The sequence below is a fragment of the Phlebotomus argentipes genome, unplaced genomic scaffold (genome assembly GCF_947086385.1).
Source record: "Phlebotomus argentipes unplaced genomic scaffold, Phlebotomus argentipes genome assembly contig_32, whole genome shotgun sequence".
In the NCBI taxonomy this organism is placed as follows: domain Eukaryota; kingdom Metazoa; phylum Arthropoda; class Insecta; order Diptera; family Psychodidae; genus Phlebotomus; species Phlebotomus argentipes.
Genome location: NW_026776187.1, coordinates 346,105 through 366,336, shown reverse-complemented (window position 1 = coordinate 366,336; position 20,232 = coordinate 346,105). Strand labels below are relative to the sequence as shown.

General features: G+C 47.6%; 5 protein-coding genes across 8 annotated transcripts; 3 read left to right on the top strand and 2 right to left on the bottom strand.

Annotated features, from left to right (window-relative positions):
* Nucleotides 1–279: 279 nt before the first annotated feature.
* On the top strand, nucleotides 280–4,228 carry LOC132264210 (xanthine dehydrogenase-like). The gene is made up of 3 exons (XM_059764323.1): nucleotides 280–1,737; nucleotides 1,795–2,202; nucleotides 2,261–4,228. The coding sequence occupies exons 1-3, from the start codon at nucleotides 280–282 to the stop codon at nucleotides 4,226–4,228; spliced, it is 3,834 nt and encodes a 1,277-aa protein (XP_059620306.1).
* A 536-nt stretch (nucleotides 4,229–4,764) lies between these two features.
* LOC132264214 (insulin-like receptor) lies at nucleotides 4,765–15,788 on the bottom strand. 4 transcript variants are annotated; one of them, XM_059764328.1, is made up of 12 exons: nucleotides 15,146–15,788; nucleotides 11,912–12,555; nucleotides 9,472–9,902; nucleotides 9,247–9,397; nucleotides 9,000–9,190; nucleotides 7,746–8,937; nucleotides 7,490–7,673; nucleotides 6,688–7,079; nucleotides 6,303–6,610; nucleotides 5,506–6,235; nucleotides 5,076–5,444; nucleotides 4,765–5,010 (listed from the first exon to the last, which is right to left on the bottom strand). In XM_059764328.1, exons 2-12 carry the CDS (start codon nucleotides 12,315–12,317, stop codon nucleotides 4,817–4,819), a joined length of 4,548 nt encoding a protein of 1,515 aa, XP_059620311.1. In that variant the 5' UTR covers nucleotides 12,318–12,555; nucleotides 15,146–15,788; the 3' UTR covers nucleotides 4,765–4,816. The 4 variants fall into 4 exon arrangements, with proteins under 4 accessions (XP_059620311.1, XP_059620312.1, XP_059620309.1 ...); XM_059764329.1 differs by lacking the exon at nucleotides 15,146–15,788 and adding an exon at nucleotides 13,164–13,183; XM_059764326.1 differs by lacking the exon at nucleotides 15,146–15,788 and adding an exon at nucleotides 12,649–12,782.
* On the top strand, nucleotides 11,138–11,854 carry LOC132264218 (dynein light chain Tctex-type protein 2B). The gene is made up of 3 exons (XM_059764334.1): nucleotides 11,138–11,228; nucleotides 11,310–11,509; nucleotides 11,689–11,854. Exons 1-3 carry the CDS (start codon nucleotides 11,226–11,228, stop codon nucleotides 11,852–11,854), a joined length of 369 nt encoding a protein of 122 aa, XP_059620317.1. The 5' UTR covers nucleotides 11,138–11,225.
* Nucleotides 15,789–15,899: 111 nt separating the features above from the next.
* LOC132264216 (V-type proton ATPase subunit B) lies at nucleotides 15,900–18,627 on the top strand. Its single transcript, XM_059764332.1, has 4 exons — nucleotides 15,900–16,059; nucleotides 16,402–16,501; nucleotides 16,840–17,834; nucleotides 17,906–18,627. Exons 2-4 carry the CDS (start codon nucleotides 16,414–16,416, stop codon nucleotides 18,308–18,310), a joined length of 1,488 nt encoding a protein of 495 aa, XP_059620315.1. The 5' UTR covers nucleotides 15,900–16,059; nucleotides 16,402–16,413; the 3' UTR covers nucleotides 18,311–18,627.
* LOC132264217 (bifunctional lysine-specific demethylase and histidyl-hydroxylase NO66) lies at nucleotides 18,621–20,230 on the bottom strand. The gene is made up of 2 exons (XM_059764333.1): nucleotides 19,965–20,230; nucleotides 18,621–19,908 (listed from the first exon to the last, which is right to left on the bottom strand). The coding sequence occupies exons 1-2, from the start codon at nucleotides 20,102–20,104 to the stop codon at nucleotides 18,642–18,644; spliced, it is 1,407 nt and encodes a 468-aa protein (XP_059620316.1). The 5' UTR covers nucleotides 20,105–20,230; the 3' UTR covers nucleotides 18,621–18,641.
* Nucleotides 20,231–20,232: the final 2 nt, after the last annotated feature.

The window sequence follows — 20,232 nt, the reverse complement described above, 5'->3', positions numbered from 1 at the left end:
GTGCAAAATTTGCCAATCTTACCTCAACAAAAGCTTTGTGGTGCTACTTATGTATATAACGCTGATGTTGTTCACTCTCGCTTTTGTTGTGAAAACAGGTCAACCCCCTGTGTTCACAAGAACGCGTGTTGGACGCTTATTTATGCAAATTTATTCAAAATACTGGACGAACGTGTCCGGATCGCGCCTCGAGGCGAGGTAAGAAATTGCCGAATTAGCTGAGGAAGATCATTTTGGGTGTATTCTTTGAGGTGTGAAGACGTGTTTTTCGCTCGAGCCATGGAAGTGATTTTCACAGTGAATGGAAAGAAGTGCAGAATTGGTTCTGGCGAGTTCGCTGCGAACACGTCGCTCAACACTTACTTGAGGACGCGCCTCAAGCTCACGGGCACAAAGTTCATGTGCCAAGAGGGCGGCTGTGGCTGCTGCACCGTGACTCTGGAGGGCGTTCAGCCTGTGACCAAGGAGAGATTCACCATGGCCGTGAATTCGTGTCTCTTCCTGCTCTTCTCCTGTCACGGCCTCAAAGTCACGACGATCGAGGGCTTGGGCGATCACAGAACGGGTTACAATGCAATGCAGGAGCGCCTGGCTCAGTTTCACGGCTCTCAGTGTGGCTTCTGCTCGCCGGGATTCGTCATGACCATGCACGGTCTGTACAGAGGCAAGTACGGCAGCGTCACAGCCGAAGAGGTGGAGGACAATTTTGGCGGGAACATTTGTCGATGCACCGGATATCGTCCTATCTTGGCTGCCTTCAAGTCATTCGCCATGGACTCTGAGACTTGCTCGCAGGATCTCCAGAGTCTCTGCACAGACATCGAAGATCTGACGATCAGGAAGTGCTCCAGAAACTGTGCGAGTGCACTTCATCTCACTGCTGCTGATGTCTCTGAGTGGCACAAAGTTTACTCTCTCAGTGAAGTGCTGCAGATCCTCGGCAATTTCGCCAACAGGAAGTATAGACTCGTGGCGGGAAACACAGCTCATGGCATCTACCGAATGCCTTATGACATTGAAGTCTTCATCGACGTGTCTTCGGTGACTGAGTTGAGGGGCTATTCAATTGGAAGCAGCATTGTTCTTGGCGGGAACGTGACGATCACCGAATGGTTGGCAATTCTTCAAGAGGCTGCCGACCGAACGGCGGGATTTGCATATTGTCGTCTCGTTAGAGATCATCTCACACGAATCGCCACGGTTCAGGTGCGGAATGTCGGCACGATCGCGGGGAATTTGATGATCAAGTATGATTATCGCGAGTTCTATTCAGACATTTTCCTCCTGCTCGAAACTATTGGAGCCAATATCACAATCACTGATATCAATGGGGTGACAGAGACAGTTTCACCGGAGGATTTCCTCTTCAGGAACATGGAATTGAAGGTGATCACGCAGATCACGATGCCTCAACTGTCGCCCAGTCGATATCGCTTGCAATCGTACAAGATCACAGACAGAGCGCAGAACGCAATCACATACATGAACGCTGCTTTTCTCCTCGAAATCAACCAGAAATCGCAAGTTATCCGATCAGCGAGGATTGTTTTTGGCGGCGTAAATCCGAAATTCATTCACGCCACGTCCATTGAAAAGAGAATTCAAGGAATTAATCCCTTTAACAATGCCACAATCCAGTCTGTCATCAACATTATCAACACTTTCACCTTTGACGATTCCCTGCCGAATTCATCGGCTGAGTTCCGCCGAAGACTCGCCATTGGACTTTTCTATCGAGTAAGGAAATCATTGATTTGACTCAGAACTCCCTAAAGAACACTTTCAATTTTGCAGACTATTCTCTATCTCGCGCCCCGAACAAGAATCCAGCCGTCTTATCAAAGTGGAGCTTCGCCAATCCTTAGACCGCTTTCCTCAGGAGAACAGAACTTTGAGACCAATCCGGCGAAATATCCTTTAACAGAGCCCATCATGAAAGTGGAGGCTTTGAGACAGTGCAGCGGAGAAGCGGAATACGTCAATGATATTCCTCTTCCTCACGCTCTCTGGGCAGCTTTTGTGCTGTCCAAGAATCCATTTAATACCATCGCAGGCTTCGATGCCACAGAAGCTCTCAAGGTTTATGGTGTGAAGGCGTTCTTCAGCGCAAAAGACATCCCGGGAGTGAATTCATTCGCCACCCAGAAGATTGTTGCGCCTCTCATGTTTCCCGAACCCGAGGAACTTTTCTGCAGTGGAAAGGTTAGTCGCTTCCGTGTATGAAATGAAGAGTGATGATTGATCTCTTTAACGTTCTCAGGTGCTCTTCTATGATCAACCTGTGGGAATTATTGTGGCTGAGACGATGGACGAGGCTGTTCATGCGGCAGAACTGGTCAAGATTCAGTACGAGAGCAAGGTGGAGGAAAAAGGATCCTTTGCATCGCTCTACAGCTACTTCAAGGGAGATAAAACCAGCATTCGGGAGAAAGTTTTGCCCACCCTCGAAGATGTTCTGAAAGCAGATCCAAAACTCACTGGAGATCGCTTTCAAATTCCCATAATCGCGATAGCGGCCACAAAGCAAGGCATTGGTCAGGAGGACAGGAATATCAAGGGACACATCTTGTGCGGTCCTCAGTATCACTATCACATGGAGACGCAGCAGACCATGGCGGTGCCAGTTGAGGATGGCATGGATCTCTTCCCCAGCACGCAGTGGATGGACTTCACGAATGCGGGCGTGGCACAAGTCCTGGGGCTGGCCAACAATGCCATCAACATCCGCGTTCGACGCGTCGGAGGAGCTTTTGGCGGGAAAATCAGCCGCTCAACGCAGATTTCCGCTGCAGCCGCCGTTGCTTGTTACCATTTGCGCTGTCCCATTCGAATGGTGCTGCCCATGAGGACGAACATGAGAGCGATTGGGAAGCGCACGCCAGCGTTCTCTGAGTATGACATGGACTTCACAGATCAGGGCGTCATCACGAGACTTCAGTGCGATGTTACGCACGATCTGGGATGCTCGGTGAATGAAGCCTTAGAACCTTACATTCCCTTCTTCGTGGCCAACGCCTACTCGACTGCCACTTGGACTGTGGTCTTCCACCATGTCATCACGGACGCGCCCTCGAACACTTCGATGCGAGCCCCGGGATCCATGGAAGTGATCGCCAACGCTGAGACCTGGATGGATCACATCGCGTGGACGCTGAAGAGAGATCCGGTGGAAGTGAGATTGGCCAACATCGATGCTGCCAATCCGATAAGGAAGATCTATGCAGACTTTCTAGCCACTTCTGAGTACTACAGGAGATTAGCCGACGTGAATCAGTTCAATTCGGTGAATCGATGGAAGAAGCGAGGCATCGCAACGTCGCTAATGCAGTATCCGCAGGCGTTCGCCAATGTCTTTGAAGCCCTGACTTCAATCTATCATTCCGATGGCAGTGTTGCCATCAGCATCGGAGGAATTGACTTTGGACAGGGCATAAACACGAAATGCGCCCAGATTGCGGCCTCCATCCTCGGCTGTCCACTGGAGATGGTGAAGGTGAAGCCCTCCAACAACCTCGTGAGCGCCAACACGATGGTGTCAGGCGGAAATATGTCCTGCGACGCCGCCGGCCTCGCAATTCAAGGCTGCTGTGAGACGCTCAACGCTCGCTTAGCGCCCATCCGGCAGCAGAATCCAAACCTCTCTTGGCCCGACATCGCCCAGGAAGCCTATAAAGCCAACATAGAACTCGTCGCTGTGCATCAATTCGATCCGTCAAAGATGACTCCGTACATCATTTACGGCGTTGCGTGCTCTGAGATTGAGATCGACGTTCTCACCGGTGATTTCCAGCTGCGCCGAGTGGACATTCTGGAGGACGTGGGCCAGAGCATCAGTCCCAGAATAGATGTGGGCCAAGTCGAAGGCGCCTACGTCATGGGCTTGGGTTATTGGCTTCACGAGAAGCTCGTCTACAATCGCTCCACCGGCGAATTGCTGACAGATCGCGCGTGGAACTACAAACCGCCAGGCGCCAAGGACATCCCCGTGGACTTCCGCGTCACTCTTCTGCCATCCACGTCCACAGGAGCTGGCGTCTTGGGAGCCAAGTGTATCAGTGAACCAGGCCTCACTCTGGCCATCTCGGCTCCACTCGCGCTGAGAAAAGCCCTCGAGTCCGCACGAAAGGACGCAGGAGCGCCCGACATATTCCTCACTCTCAACTCAGGCACCACAAAGGAGGACATCCTCGTCCTGGCCAGCACCCCAGACGACCAATTTACCATGTAAAGACCAGAGAGCATGAATTAAGAATTAAAATTTTATTACTTTCGCGACATACCAATTTTTCTCGTATATATACCAAATGTTAATGAAAAACGTATTTACTTTTTATCCTCCTAGAAAAAGAGTTTATCCTGCTTTCCTCTCCTAGCATAAGCTATAATCGATTCTCTCCACTAAATTGTAAATGGTAGTGCTTAGAATTATTTGCACCATTATTCTCTCTCTCTCTCTCTCTCTTTTCACTATGTTTGTAGATTTTTTTTAGCTTCTTATGGCGCATTTACTAAGTATTCAGTTGATTCTTCCACATTACTATGTTTGTCTTCAGTCGGTATTTACAGTAATTATGTTTTAAAAAAAAAAGGATGAAATATACAATCAAAACAGTCTGTTGTGAGTGGGGTTGTGATTTTAAATCCCATCTCTCCTCATTGGTCGGCAATGAAGCCCACTTCTAAGGAGACACAAGAGAAAAAACTTTTTTTTCTTTCCTTCTTCTGCATTGCGAATGCGACGGATATGAACCACTTTTCTCTCTCTCTCTCTCTCTCTCCTGCGGAACTACTGATGCACGCCTTCCTGTACAAATTTTCACCTGAGCGGAGAGTGTTGCTGCTTCTTCTTTGGATATGAACTTGCGCTCGTAATGAGTTGGTGACTTCGTGGGCGCTCCATCAAGAAATTCTCATCGGTATCGTGGTCATCATCTATGCTAAGTGCCTCTTCGTCGCGTCTCAAAAGCGTTGTGACATCATCTGACCGATTCTCCGCCAGTGCTTGCGATGCTGCAACAAAACAACAATCCATCATGACACTGACCGACTGAGAGAGATAAGATCTCTGCACTCACCAGACTCCAGTTGCAGTCGCACCTCGACTCCCTCGTCGGAGTGGTAAAAGGAGACCTTGGTGAAATTCACATGCGCATCCTCAAGTAAGCCCGAGACAATTTCCATAAACGACGGCCGGAGATTGGGTTTGTGCTGCCAACAATCGCGCATGAGATGATAGAGCTTGTCCGGGCAATTCTCCGGCCTCTCCATCACCCCTCCGTCGATCACGTACCGCAAAACCTGGTCATTAGATAAGCCCTGATATGGTTGCGATGCGAGCGTCGCCATCTCCCACAGAACCACACCATAGCTGAACACATCGCTGCTGCTCGTGAACACGCCATCCTTCAGACTCTCCGGAGACATCCAGCGAACGGGCAAAAGACCTGCCAGAGAATTGCATGAGTCAGTCTCTTCCACTCACACACGCCCTCACAATGTGCTCACCTTTGGTTCCCTTCCTGTAGTAATCCGTCTCATAAATATCCCTGGTCATGCCGAAGTCGCCAATCTTCACCGTCAAGTCCTCCGCCACCATGCAATTCCTCGCCGCCAAGTCGCGATGGACGAATTTCTTAGCTGCCAAGTACGCCATGCCGTCGGCAATCTCAATGGCCATCTGAAGTATACGCTTCAATGTTGGTGGTTGTGGTGGACTCTGGCCCGTCTTGATGGCCTCCGGATCCGGCCTGTGCGACCTCAGGTATCCCTTGAGATCACCCTTCGCCATCAGCTCCATGATCACCAAAGTTGGCTGTCCACGCGACACAACACCAAGAAGCCTCACCACGTGGTGCGTGTCGAAGGCCTTCATCACTGATGCCTCCTTCAGGAAATTCATCCTCTCGCGATCAGTCGCGTTCTCGTTCACCGTCTTAATGGCACACTTCACGTTCTCTCCGTACTTCTCCAGCTTGCTTATTGTACCCTCGTACACCATGCCGAACGAGCCCTGGCCCAGCTCTCGCTGCTGCGTGATATTCTCCCGCGGCATCTCCCACTCGTCCGGCGTGTACTGCATGCTGACGTAGTCCGGATTCACAGTGGCGATCAGCTTCAAGTCCGGCACATTCCGCATATTACGCTTGTAATACAGCCACACGGCAACGCCCAGGATGCATAGCGATATCGGTATGATAGTCACTAAGATGTACATCGTTGTGTTGTTTGTCTCCTTCTGCAAGAACGACAACGTCAAGGGCATTAGAAAGACTTATAGAGTATGTTAAAGTTTTCACACTTACATCGATGGTAACATAGTGAGGCTCTGTTGCATTTCCATCGCCTGCCAGAGACGTTGCCATCACTTGAATGCTGTAATTGCCGGGCTCAAGCATCGTCAGCTTGAAGGTGCCATTAGACTTATCGAAATCCTCCTTCTGAATGCAGTGCTCCACAGCTTTCCGCATACTATTCACATCATCAACCTTCTGAATGCGCACCGTGTACGTGAGAACAAGACTGTTGGGATTCCTCGGTGGTTTCCACGATATGAACAGAGTGTTGTTATTGCTCTTGTCAATGGCAACATTCGTCACATCATCAGCTCCACCTAAAAATACAATAAAACACATCATTACCGACCACTTTGCAGAAGAAGAAAAAAGAAATCAACTAGACAAAACTCACCTATTTTTCCCGTTCTCTGATGCACGATGGCTTTTGTGCTGCAATTCGGCGTCTCCTTCTCACTATCCGTATAAGCATTCTCAATTTCCCGACATGCCATGACCGAGATGATATACTGTGTGTAGTGTTTTAGCTGCTTGATGACATACTTTGTCTCCGTGACATTGAGTTCGCGATAGATTTGTATGAAGTACTCATGATTGTCATCCATCACGTCCTTCTTCTTCTCCTCCGGAATTCCAGTGTCCTCCGTCTCCTTATTCTCAGGAAATAGCACTTCGGGAAAGAGACCTATATCTCCCGGCAGCGTTAGGGAATTGTTGCCATTGAACGCAGCACTTCGACGCGTTCGTGATCCGGTTTTTCTATAAGTAGGAGAAACCGTTTGATTCCTATAAGAATAGCGAAAGAATTCTTAAGCACAGCAGACATCAAAATTAAGATCGACCCACACATGCGACTTAGAAATTGAATAACAATCCCTTTTATGAACTTTTGTAACTACACTGTGTTTTTGATGATTGTCGTGATGAAGGGATCTTTTGATTTTGGTGTTTTTTTTACTGTTCTTTCTCCTAAAGTTGGAATAAAAAAGGGTGATTTGCCAAAAAACATTCTTGTCAGTATTGTTAATATCCCACAGACCAGTAATTTCGCCTAGTTTTTCTCATTCATAGCTTATAGAGACAATATTCCATTTTTCTAAGGACTAAGCAATAAAAGCTATGTTAAATCCCAGTTATAAGCTCGTTAGTCGCTTTGCAGTCAAGCAATACATAATGGAAAAAAAAACTCTACTCACTTGATGTAGACATAATTATGAAGATGATCCTCAAAACTGATCTGAATCTCAGCGTCAGCCTCGGATAATTTTGGCTTCTCATTCTTCGTGCAGGCACACTTTTCCGGATCGTCACTAGTTGTGGGCGAAGTTGGCTTCTGTGGCGGAAGCTGAGGAACCGCCAAGTCACTCTCTGGCTTCAACCCTAGAGATTGCAGAGAAGCCATTGAAGTTTTGCAATGATATTAGTTTGATTGAATAGTAAACAATCACTCACCATGAGTACAGTAATTCCTCTTAGACCTAAGTGCGGCGCTGTCTTGGGAAATAGTCGCCAGGATGCAATACGACGTCAAGTTGCCCCTGGCCTTAGACGGTGGCTCCCACTCAACAACGATCTCCGACGTGCCATTGGCTGTCGTTCGGAGCCGCTGCACTTGCTCGGGACGTCCTGGGCGTGTCCGGAAGTAGATGATATCACTCTGGGCGCCCATTTTCTCCGTCGCCACGGTGTAGGTCTTCACATAGTACGCATACTGCGTGTAGGGCTCCAGTCGCGGCAAGAGGTAGGATATCGACGACTGACGACCACTGTCGCGTCCCACATCGTCGACTTTCCACCCATCAGAGCCGCAGGCATCCCTGCCGTCGTAGAGGGAGACATTCTTGAACGGCGCCTCAATGTAGGACACAACATAGCCGAGAAGAGCGCGGTCGTCCTCCAATTGGAACGGCTCCCACTCAATTACTGCACCATTGTCCTCAATCTTTGTCGTATTGACAATCAATCTCGTGACATTGCAGGCTATTTTGTCACCATTGGACGTCTTCGCCACGTCTTGCTCATCATAGAAATCCCGCCCAGTGATGGGCAGGGAAGTCTTCAGCTTCTCAATTTTGTACAGACACAGCTTGGGATTGTAGTGGAATGATATTCGACCTCTCTCAATTTTCAAGTGATTTGTTGTATTCCACAGTGACTGAAGGTTCGGATTGTCCAGGACAATAAGAGAATTGCGATTGTACTCGAGTGTTTTGCCATGAATGACTTTGAGATTTTTGAGAAAGCTGAGTGACATCAGCGGGAATGACCGTGCCACCTTGAGATATCCATCAATTTCTTCGATATTTGAGAGAAACTCCTCCAACTCCTTCACAATATTCAATCCACCTTGGTTCATTATCTGAATCTCCAGTGATCCCGCAATGTGAGTGCAGCCGCGCATCTGTTGAGCCGTCGAAATGCTGTCTATCTTCGCCGCCTGGCACGTCTTCCGGCACAGACCATTGCACGGAATGCACGTCCGATTGTTCGTGTCGTTGTCCATCTTGTAGTAGTTTGTCGGACATTCCAGTGTGCACGTGCCATTGAACGGAATATAAGGATACATCTTCGACACATCCCGCACGTCCAGCGACTTTGTAACATTCAGACACTCCTGCTTCGAGATGCACCGCCGATTCATGTGCTGCAAAGATAAATTCCACCAATTACATCACTTCCTTGCATCGCACAAAATCACAAACTTACAGTATAGTATCCATTAGGACATTTCTCCACACACTTACGATCCTTTCCGTAGCCGAGACTGAAGTATCGACACACGATGCACGATTCCGGATGAGACTTGTGACAACCACCGAGACATGATGGATCGCAGCACGTGCCCTCATTGGAGCATGACAAACTGTTGTAGTGATTTCGACACATATCAGGACAAGCTGCAAATGGAAATTACTTTAGCGTCGACACCACGAATTTCCCTGCATAAACTCACTCTTCTGACAATTCTCACTATTCCAACAGAGACGATGAAATGGCTCTTTGCGTGGGCATTCTAGTGTTGATTTAGGAGATTCTTGGTCGCCCTCCCGCTCGCCTCTCTTGCTTCCCGGACACATTGGACACAGATTTTCCTTATTATTGCCCTGCAAACATCAAAACATCCAGTCATATTATTCACATCATCCAATCCACAAATCACTCTCTGTCTCTCTCTCACCTTTATGTAGTGATCAGCCTTGACCGTATGCGTTGCAATGGCTGTCCAATCGATGGTGTGAACGTAGCAGAGACTTGGATTGTTCTGAATTCGCACAGCACCGCGTCCAATGTGCGTGAGAGAAATTAGTCCAATCTCCTCAATATCCATCAATTCATAGACAATGAGGGCATAATTGACAAACAGTTGATTCCCTCTGATCACCGCCAGATTCGGGAAGAGTTTCCTGAGTGTTTTGAGGCCATTGACACGATACAGCATCAGGTAATTCGTTATTTCAGTCAACTTAGGAAATGTGTAATTCTCAAATGCTTTGTCAGAACCCCTCACGCGATCAATCAGCAGAATCTGCAGGAATCCCTCGATGACACGGCAATCCTTGAGACGTTCTAGCTGATTCGGATGATTTCTGATGTCCATGCTTTGGCATACTGCAATGATATCACAGAGAGACACACATATTTTCTCGCATTAGCATAAAATTGCACTAAACACAAATGTCTAGACAAGGCCAAGATAGACAGGTAGATGAGCTATTACAATAATGATATTGTGACCTCATTTCTTTCTCTTCCTCCTCCTCCTCCTCCTGTCCTTCTCATCCCCACACACCGCCTGAGAAGAAGAAAAAATCCATAACAGTGCCACAGGAGCACAATTTGGCGCAATATAAAATTGCACAGCACACATTTTTCCTTCATCCATCCTTGAGCATTTCATTATATATACCTTTTTCCAACCCCTTACCACTGACAAAGTCAAAAATGTTGTCTCTCCACTTTCCTCGCAACAGTCACTGATTTATACTCCCACTTGTTAGTCTCTCTTTGTCATCCTCCCCATTCCTACCCCTTGATATCATATCATGTCTTTTGTCATGTTCGTGAAAAATCATGAAATTTATCATATCGATCACACAATTCACAATATAAAGACCCACCCTAAACAGAAACAATATAACCAAAACAATATAACCCCGAGGGCAAAAGAACAAGAACACGGAAATGAAAATATAAACATCATGTTTCAGCAAGAAAGTGAATAATTCATGTTCATTTTGCGCACTGAAAACTCATTTTTCCTGGGCAAAAATAAGCAAAACCACTTCACATAACCATTAACTTCTTCTCTAAACAAACATTCAGGAATTCTGCATACAGACCACGCCCACTGCAATGCCCCGCCCTTTGATACAACATTGAACCACTTTTCTGGCAAGTCTTTCATCTCGTGAGTTGGTGAATGATGATTTTAATATAAATCATGGAATGAAGATCGTTTTCATGTCATATTGTAATTGCGAAACTCGTTCTGTCCTGGCAGATGAGTGCAGAAAGATAGTTTATCGTGAAGCGAGAAAGAGAACCCCCGTTTTGGCCATGAAAAAGCACTGCAGCAAAAATTGCCATACAAAAGCTTCAAATCTACATGAGAAACTGTTGAATATTTATTTTTCAAATTTTGCCCACTTGCATAAGCATTCGCACCGCTCAACATTCGCCCCTTTTCGCCAATTTTTCTTCCTTTCCCAAGGCATACCCCAACACAGTTGAGCGTCACGTTGTTCAGCACGCTGTTATTATTTCATTTTTGTCACCACCGCGGCCAGGAAAATGTCCTGAATCATTTTCCTCGAGCACACTTCTTTCTCTCTTTATTTGCCGTAAGCAAAGCCAATTCCCGACATTCAAGCGTGCGAGTGCATTTGCGTCAACAGTTGATGAGAGAGAGAACAACACAAGAGCCAGACGAAAATGGTGAGATATTTTCTGAAAATAGGTGAGATGGAGCGGAATGTGAGACATACTACAGTGTGCATTTTCTATTTTCAATTGCAGCCGACCACTGTGAAATATATGCCATCTTATCGGACGGAATCGAAAAATCCATACAAGAGGGAAATATGTGAGATCATTATTCGTGAAGTTGTTGATGATATGTTGAGTACATTTGTGTATGCAAATAGTGATGCGAACCAGGTATGCAACAACATCAGTGAAGAAATAAAGTCACGTGTGAAAACATTGGGCTTCGACAGGTAACAGAAAGCCAGAGAAAAGAAGAAATACCATTCCTTAGCCACACACACAGTGCATTCTTCCCATTTTTTTTTTTACATAACACACCACAAGAGAGTGACTGATGTGTGCGGGGAAGGAGGAGGAAGAGTGTGCAAAAAGACTATTTTCGCATTGCTTTCTTGGAATTTCTCAACAGGTACAAATTGGTGTGCATTGTGACAATTGGCGAAAAGTACTTCCAGAGCTTCACATCTGCCGTGAAGTTCCTCTGGGATGCAGACAAGGATGGATATGCCAATTATGTCTACGATACGCCGCACTTCTTCGCCATTGCCACCCTCTATGCGCTCTACTATGATTAATGCTGTAGAATATCAATGTGAATATAATAGATAAATTGTTGCAATGTTCAAACTCACCTCCTGTATCATTAGATGACGGCATATGAGTTTCAGGCTGGAGTTGATCTCCATGTACATGTTGTACGGATAGTGAGAGTGTCAATACAAACACACATAATACTAAAAGATTTGTAAAACTCGAAAGTCTCCTCGTCGTCCTGCCTCGCGTGAGCCAATTGGAACAGTTATCGATGAATCCCTGATGCAAATACTTTGGCACTTTATACATCCTACAGCTACTTTCACTACCAATTAAATTACTCCCGCCGTCGTCCGCGCGGGACTCAACCCTCCCAAGACTAGTGTCCCCATCTTTCGGAGGGGCCGCCACGCGCTCCATCATTGCAGCGATATCCTCATGAAACCACTTGCAGTCACTTGACTTTTCACTACACGAATTTGCACTTAATTTCCTCTTCTTCATTGCTCAGCGACTTTCACTAACATCTTATACTACAATTTCCCACAAAAACGCCTTTACACACTAAGCACAAGGATACAAATCTACCAATATTTCACTACACCTTTAAATTAATTCAATCATGGGTTGCAATTCAATTAGGCTCTCCTCTTCGCCCACACTTTGTGACCCTCACGCGTCCAAATATACTCGCTTGTGACTGACTTTTTGGTCCTTCTACACGGCACTTCCACGAACGAATCTGCAAGTGAAAAAAGGAGAGAGAGAGAGAATGACAAAACCATAAGACGAAGAACATTGATTTGAAGCAATTTTCTTGGAAAATTAAACACACCACAAGAAGAACACTTCTTCTCAGAATCAACAAATACTCAGGTTTCTCACAACAGAGAGTTTTCACATCAAATTATACAAATCACACAGAAAATCAGAAATTATACGTGCAATCACATCAAATGATAAAATGATTCTGGCGACAAGGAGCATTTCATCGAGTTGAAGTTGCAATTTTTTTTTTCACTCTACTGATATCAACTTTTACAGTTGATCTTCCGCAAGAGGCGATCAAGTGCAGAAAAACCTGTGCCAAATCACATCATTCTGCAATGTGCACTAAAGTAACACACAATACTCAATTTGAATTCCACTTGATAGTGAAGAATTTATTGAAGAAAAACACATTGCAGAACATTTCCTTGTTTTCCACCCATAATTCAATGTGAATTTTGTGCGATTTATCGTCAGTCATCTTCCTCTAGGTCTTATTTATGCGTAGCATTTATCATATTTATGCATTCCTCGATATTTGCGTTCCATACAAATACAATTAGTGTATTCCTCTCAAATTACCATTGTAACGTCAAGAGTCTGCAATTACTGGGCATTGTAGTGACGGATATTTATGTAATTTACTTAAACTTTTCCACGAATTGTTTTTCCCCACACTTTTCCTCACACACAACCAACAACACTCGCACACACCGAAAACTTTGTGACATTTCACATAATTTCACTAGTTGAGCGCCTCTTGAGCAAAATTCACTCCGTATACAATTAAATATTGGAAATAAAGGAGAAAAAGACCCGCTTTTTCACCCAACAAATGCCACCACATCATATTCAAATCCTGTTTGAATAATAGAGAAATTTATACTGTGCAGAGAGGCACACAAATCGGCAGCAATCAATAGCAATTGCCTTGTTCTTAAATTAATTGATTTTATTGGCCGGTCATGGGTCATCAAATTTTATTAATTCCTCGTCATTTCTCTCTGGCCAAAGAGAGAGAGAGAGACACTGCATTTTTCTCCTCTTTCAGCCCCAGAGAGGAGCTGATGATCACTCCACGCGCTGAGCCTTCAGGGACTTCCCTGCTGACCCTTCCAAAAGCGACACGAGGCGCTTTTTCCACGTGAGACGTCAAAACACTGCTCTCTCCCTGTTGCACACGCACGACGCACAGTGTGGATCATCTCTGTTGCTCCATGCCGAAGGTGGGCTCTGGGCGCGCGCGTGTGTGTATTGTGTTAATTAAAGGCGATTCACACAGCCGAAAAAAAATACGACGCACGAGCGAGATAGCGAGCTCGCCGTATTCGACGTCTTACGCACTCCACCAGCGTGTGCGTGCGGCGGGGACAAAATATACACGCATTTCGCCATGAGTAGATAAAGAATGTGAGCCAGAGCGGAGGCGACAACAGGGGCGACACGGGTGATTCTACTAATAAGTAATGCGTAGTTAATGTAATAGTTTTATGGATTTTATATCAGTTGAGTGGCTTTTTTCGTATGTGCGTAATTCTGCTCACTCGCACTGTGCGCGCCCTTTGCTTCCCTCCCGAGCACACACGCGCGCGCACGCACATACACTCACTCCCATGCCCCATGTCCTCTCATCCGCTCACGCTGAGGCCAAAAAGCACAAAATTAGGAATATAAACAGCCAGCGTGGTGGAGAGGAACGAAAAACCCCAGTCAATTGGGCGTAAAAGAGAGGTGAGATTTTTTGGCACACACTCACACACACTCTGTCCTGCCTCTGTCGCGTCTCGCGGCCCCTCAACACCCCAGAGGGTATCTCATTGGAGAATCACGAGCCACTTTTTCGCCACACACCGACATCCGGTGGAAACGTACGGAGTTCAGCGTTGTGAAAAATACAGAAACATCATCATCAAAACAACAGAAAAAAGGGGAAATGCATCGGAAATTTTCATGACGCTTTTCACTCAATCGCACCCATTCATTACTGCACCAATTGCAGTGCATGGAATGGAAATAGAACTGCAATTAGTCACTCATGCCGGAAATAAACAATTCGAATCTCCTGATGGAATCCGATAAGTGGATTCTATGAAGAACTCTGTAAAATATCTACAAATCTAATGTGTGAACATGGAAGGAACTTTTGCGCTAGAATCCCTCAAATTCATAAGGATTTAAGAACGAAAACCCCAAGTTGAAATTGATTAGCATTTTGAGTGAACACAGCGCAAAAGCAACGAGATATACAGGAAAAATGCGTTCTTTTTGGCTTCATGGGGGTTGGAAAACCACAGAGAATCCGGTGAAACGTGAGCAAAAGAGCGCGCGTTTCGCGAAACATTTCCTGTGTGACTCAAATTCGCAATGACATGCCCTCTCGGCCACACCGACACAACTCCTATCCGACCGTCTCCGTCTCTCACGCACACTCGCGCGCGCTCTCGCCGTCAGCTCCAAATTCTACAAACAGCCTAGGAGAGACGGTCGAAGAAAAATAACGCACATACTGTGCATGCACTCGTCTCGCTCTCGCACACGCGCCCAAAGTTGTCAATGAAACTTACCCTCTCTCTTTATTATTGAAGAAAATGCGACATATTTTCACCCATGAGGGAAATGCCAGTGAAAATCCAAAACATCCCACCATGCAATTGCACTTTGGCCACGCCGCACACGGGGAGAACGCCCGTCTCGTCGCGCCCCCGTGGACGGTCGGAAAATTGTCCGGGCGACGGAAAAGGGGGCGCACAGTCACTGTTTTTCCTCACACACACGTTTCGAGTCGCTGGGGCGCTGCGCTTCCGCTGAGGGCGCGCGACCGCTGAGGTGTTGCGGGGCGTTCTGGGGACTCTCCGGGGCGACACCTCACAACATTGTATCGCGATCAAAACAATTTCTTCCGAGAATTGTGTGAAATTCCACCTCCTAAAGCGCCCGTAATCACCACACTCACTCGACTACGCACACAGGAAAAAGAGCACGATGAGAAAATTCTGTGGGCTAAAGCCGCTTTTGCGTCTCTCGCTCGCACCTCTCGTCGTCGTGCATCACACACTATTGCCGGATAGTCGCCCGTGGGGCCACCCTGGGACACACGGGGGGATGTTTTCCGATACTTTTTTCTACAGCAAGCCAACTGAGACTCACACACTGGGGAAAATAAAAACACGAACTGTCAAGCATTTTCGGGCTGCGGGGAAAATATGGAAGCCCCACGCATTCTCGCCGACAGCAGCGCCAAGCGGCAAAATCCGCACGCAATCGCTCGATCGGTCGCTCGGTGGCGCTGACGGTGGTCACATGACATTTCTCCCTGAGCTCGCGGAGTGACGAAAATTTCAGGTGATTTTCCTCTCTCGCAATTCCCGCAGTCGATTGTGGAGGAGAGTTTCGGAGTGTGCTGGAGATTTGTGCGAATTTCCCTATCTTGATACCTTCATTCACTCACTAAGTACTCCCTTTTCACCCTTGAATCACGGTAAGTGGCTGGAATATCGATCTTTTTGGCTAACAAGTATTTTCCTCTGAGCCACCCGAGATTCCCCGATTTTCCCGTATTTCCCGGCCGTTTGGCCAGGAAGCCTGAGAAAACCCCTTCCTCTCCACCTATCCCATCCTTTGACAGCTTTTCCTGTCCTTTTCACGCCCTCCCGGACGCCCAAGAGTGGTTTTTCTGTGGAAAATCACCTCTTTCACTGTGCTTCCATCTTGGTCATATGACCCCGTATCTCGCAGTATCTTGTCCTCCACACACTTTTCGCATGATTTTAGCCCATTTCCCTCGACTAATCTCACTGTTTGCTTCTCTCTTGGTGTACAGCAATAAGGGAAGATGTATTCCTCGTCGATGAATGCAAAGCAGGCTCAGCGAGAGCACGTCTTGGCCGTGTCTCGTGATTTCATCTCGCAGCCCCGACTCAGTAAGTAGGAGTGTCCACAGCTCTTCATGTACAGTGGCGTGCAAAGATGTCCCTGAGAATATCGACAGCCGGATTCCTGCGATCCCTTTGGGGTTTATGATCTGAGAATTCAGCTGATCGTCACTTTTACTCCGTTATCAGCTATGGCGATTAGCTAATAGATAGCACGTGATAGTATATGGAATCCCATCGTATAGAGACAATTTTTAGCCATGAAATCTCCGGCATTTTGTCGGAGTTAAATTCAGCTCATAGCATACTTAACTCATTTTGCATGCCGTGAGCATTCTAGTGCTCAAATTTCCCTGCTCACTGTGTTTCTTCTTCTGCCTTTCCAGCGTACAAGACCGTGAGTGGTGTGAACGGACCTCTGGTCATCCTGGATGAGGTGAAGTTCCCCAAATTCGCCGAGATCGTGCAGCTGCGCCTCAACGATGGCACCATACGCTCTGGCCAGGTGCTGGAAGTGAGCGGCTCCAAGGCCGTGGTGCAGGTGTTCGAGGGCACGTCAGGCATTGACGCCAAGAACACGCTCTGCGAGTTCACGGGCGACATCCTGCGGACTCCCGTGTCTGAGGACATGCTGGGGCGCGTGTTCAACGGCAGTGGCAAGCCTATCGACAAGGGCCCGCCAATTCTGGCTGAGGACTTCCTCGACATCCAGGGACAGCCCATCAATCCGTGGTCACGTATCTATCCAGAGGAGATGATCCAGACGGGTATTTCAGCCATTGACGTGATGAACTCCATCGCTCGTGGTCAGAAGATTCCCATCTTCTCGGCCGCTGGTCTGCCGCACAACGAAATCGCCGCCCAGATCTGTCGTCAGGCTGGTTTGGTGAAGGTGACCGGCAAGTCGGTGTTGGACGAGCACGAGGACAACTTCGCCATCGTGTTCGCCGCTATGGGTGTGAACATGGAGACGGCGCGTTTCTTCAAGCAGGACTTCGAGGAGAACGGCTCCATGGAGAACGTGTGTCTCTTCCTCAATTTGGCCAACGATCCGACCATTGAGAGAATCATCACGCCTCGTCTGGCGCTCACGGCGGCCGAGTTCTTGGCCTATCAGTGCGAGAAGCACGTGTTGGTCATCCTCACTGACATGTCTTCGTACGCTGAGGCTCTGCGTGAGGTGTCGGCTGCCCGTGAAGAGGTGCCCGGACGTCGTGGTTTCCCCGGTTACATGTACACGGATTTGGCCACGATCTACGAGAGGGCCGGACGTGTGGAGGGCAGGAATGGCTCCATCACTCAGATTCCCATCCTGACTATGCCCAACGACGACATCACGCATCCCATTCCCGATTTGACTGGCTACATCACTGAGGGACAGGTGAGTCTCGCCGCCGCTCTTCAGGGAACGTGCAGAGGTGATGTTGTGTGACTCTCTCTCTCTCTTTGCAGATCTACGTGGACCGTCAGCTGCACAATCGTCAGATCTACCCGCCGGTGAATGTGCTGCCGTCGCTGTCGCGTCTGATGAAGTCCGCCATTGGCGAGGGCATGACCAGGAAAGATCACTCCGATGTGTCCAACCAGCTGTACGCTTGTTACGCCATCGGCAAGGACGTGCAGGCCATGAAGGCTGTCGTGGGCGAGGAGGCTCTCACGCCCGATGATCTGCTGTATCTGGAGTTCCTCACGAAATTCGAGAAGAACTTCATCTCGCAAGGCAACTACGAGAACCGCACGGTGTACGAGTCGTTGGACATTGGCTGGCAGTTGCTCCGTATCTTCCCCAAGGAGATGCTCAAGAGAATTCCCGCTTCCATTCTCGCTGAGTATTACCCGCGTGACTCGCGCCACTAAGCGGAGAATCTTGGTCTCTTCTGCTCAGGCGGGAAAGGTGTGCGTTGTATGATGGCTATACATACAGAATATAAAATTGATTTTAATGTTAATAAGATAAATTGCAAGTGCAAAAAAGAGAGATAGAAAGGGATAGTGTTAAGTAGATTTCTTTGGATCATTCCATCAACATGAAGTATTTTAAACTGAGTTGTCTTTCTTCGTGTCGTGAACGCCCTAAATTGCAACAAAAAAAAAACAATTCAGCAAGGAAAGCGATGTAAAAAGCAAAATGTAATGTTAAATAAAGATCGTTAGATGTTTCTTGGTTTCAAAAATATGCTTTTAATCTTCACAATGGCTTCTCCAGCATCAGTAGCTCGTGCTCCCAGAGACTGGTCAGCATGCTGAGGCAATCTTTCCTGGACACTTCGGGAATATTCATCTCGGTGGCTGATAAGAATTGCGGATAGGCGTGAAGGAGCTTCTCGGCGACTGGCGCCAGCTCAGAATCCACCTCCAGGAACACGGATTCATACTCGTGGTAGATCTTGGAGTTGTTCACGTGATAGTACAGCCGGACAGTCTCTTCCTCCATCACGATCCTGAAGATGTTCTTGCGCAGCAGTCTAAAGCGAGTGTCTGCACTGAAGCGCTTCACGGTCGACATCACATCTCCATTCTCCCTGAACTGGTGGGGAAACGACGACACGGTCTTCATCTTCTCAGAGGCCGTGAGGACAGGCGGCAGGGCATCGTGCTGGAATTGCTTCTGCATCTGATCCACGGCGTCATCGAGGGGAGCATATTTGAAGAGTTTCCCGAAGAATTCTTGGCTCTTCTGTAGAAATTCCTCTCGCTTCTTGCACTTCTGATCTGAGTGACTCACGCCAGCGTACGAGGCGAGACCCAGAGGCAATCCGCGTCGAAATTCCGGATCACTCTCAATGGCAATCGACAGCGCGGCCGGCACAACGCGCTCCAGGAAGTCAGCCCAGCTGTACTTTTGATACGTACTGATTGTGAGATGCAGTGAATGATGATCCTCCACAGTGTGGGCCTGATGAATAGTCCCCCGAGGGAAGTAAAGCAAATCTCCGGGCTCCAGGACAACGTCCATGAAGGGTTCTCCCGCTTCCTCCTGAGTAAAGTTCCTCGAAGAGACCCTCGGAAGGTATTCCTCCGGATTCCTAGGCTCATAAAGTCTCCAACGCTTCTTCCCCTCTACTTGCAATATAAATGCCTCGATGTCATCATAGTGAGGCGCGAATCCCTGGCTATTCGCCGGTGTTAAGTACATATTACTGCCCACCATGCACTCAAAATACTCCTGCAAAGTGGCGTCCAGCGTGTGGATCTCCTTGAAGAATATCTGCGGATTGAGGAAGCGGACACTGCAGCCCTCCTTATAGGACTCCCAGACACTGGTTGCAGTGGCTCTTCCTGTGCCATTCAAAGTTTTCCTCTCGCCATGCGTGTAAGAAGTGATGTCGACATTTTCCGTAAACAGAACTGCATCTTTTCTCAGGACTTCATCGATAGCTTTCAGGGAGACTAGTTTCTTGAAGTACAGAGGATTTTTCCTATTCACCACCAATGCCTTCTTCTCCCAGTACATCCTGCAACAGACAATTCCTGAATCCTCCCGAGAGGCGATAAGAAAACAAAAACTCACCCGAGGAAGTCTTCTATGGTCACTGGAGAGAGAATCCACTGCAGCATTTCCAACGCATGATTAATACTCCCGTCGGATGGTTTCTCCAGACTTTCACTGGCCTTCCGCTTTCTGGATTGTCCTGCTTTTAAGCCATTCATTGTGGAAAAAGATGAGTGCGGAAAATGCTGCTCTCGCGGCTTCGCGGTGTGAGGTTAACTACAACGGCGCCCCCTGTGAGGCAGCATTTTAGGCGCGCGGCATTTTCTCCCGAGCGCCAGCAGCGCCA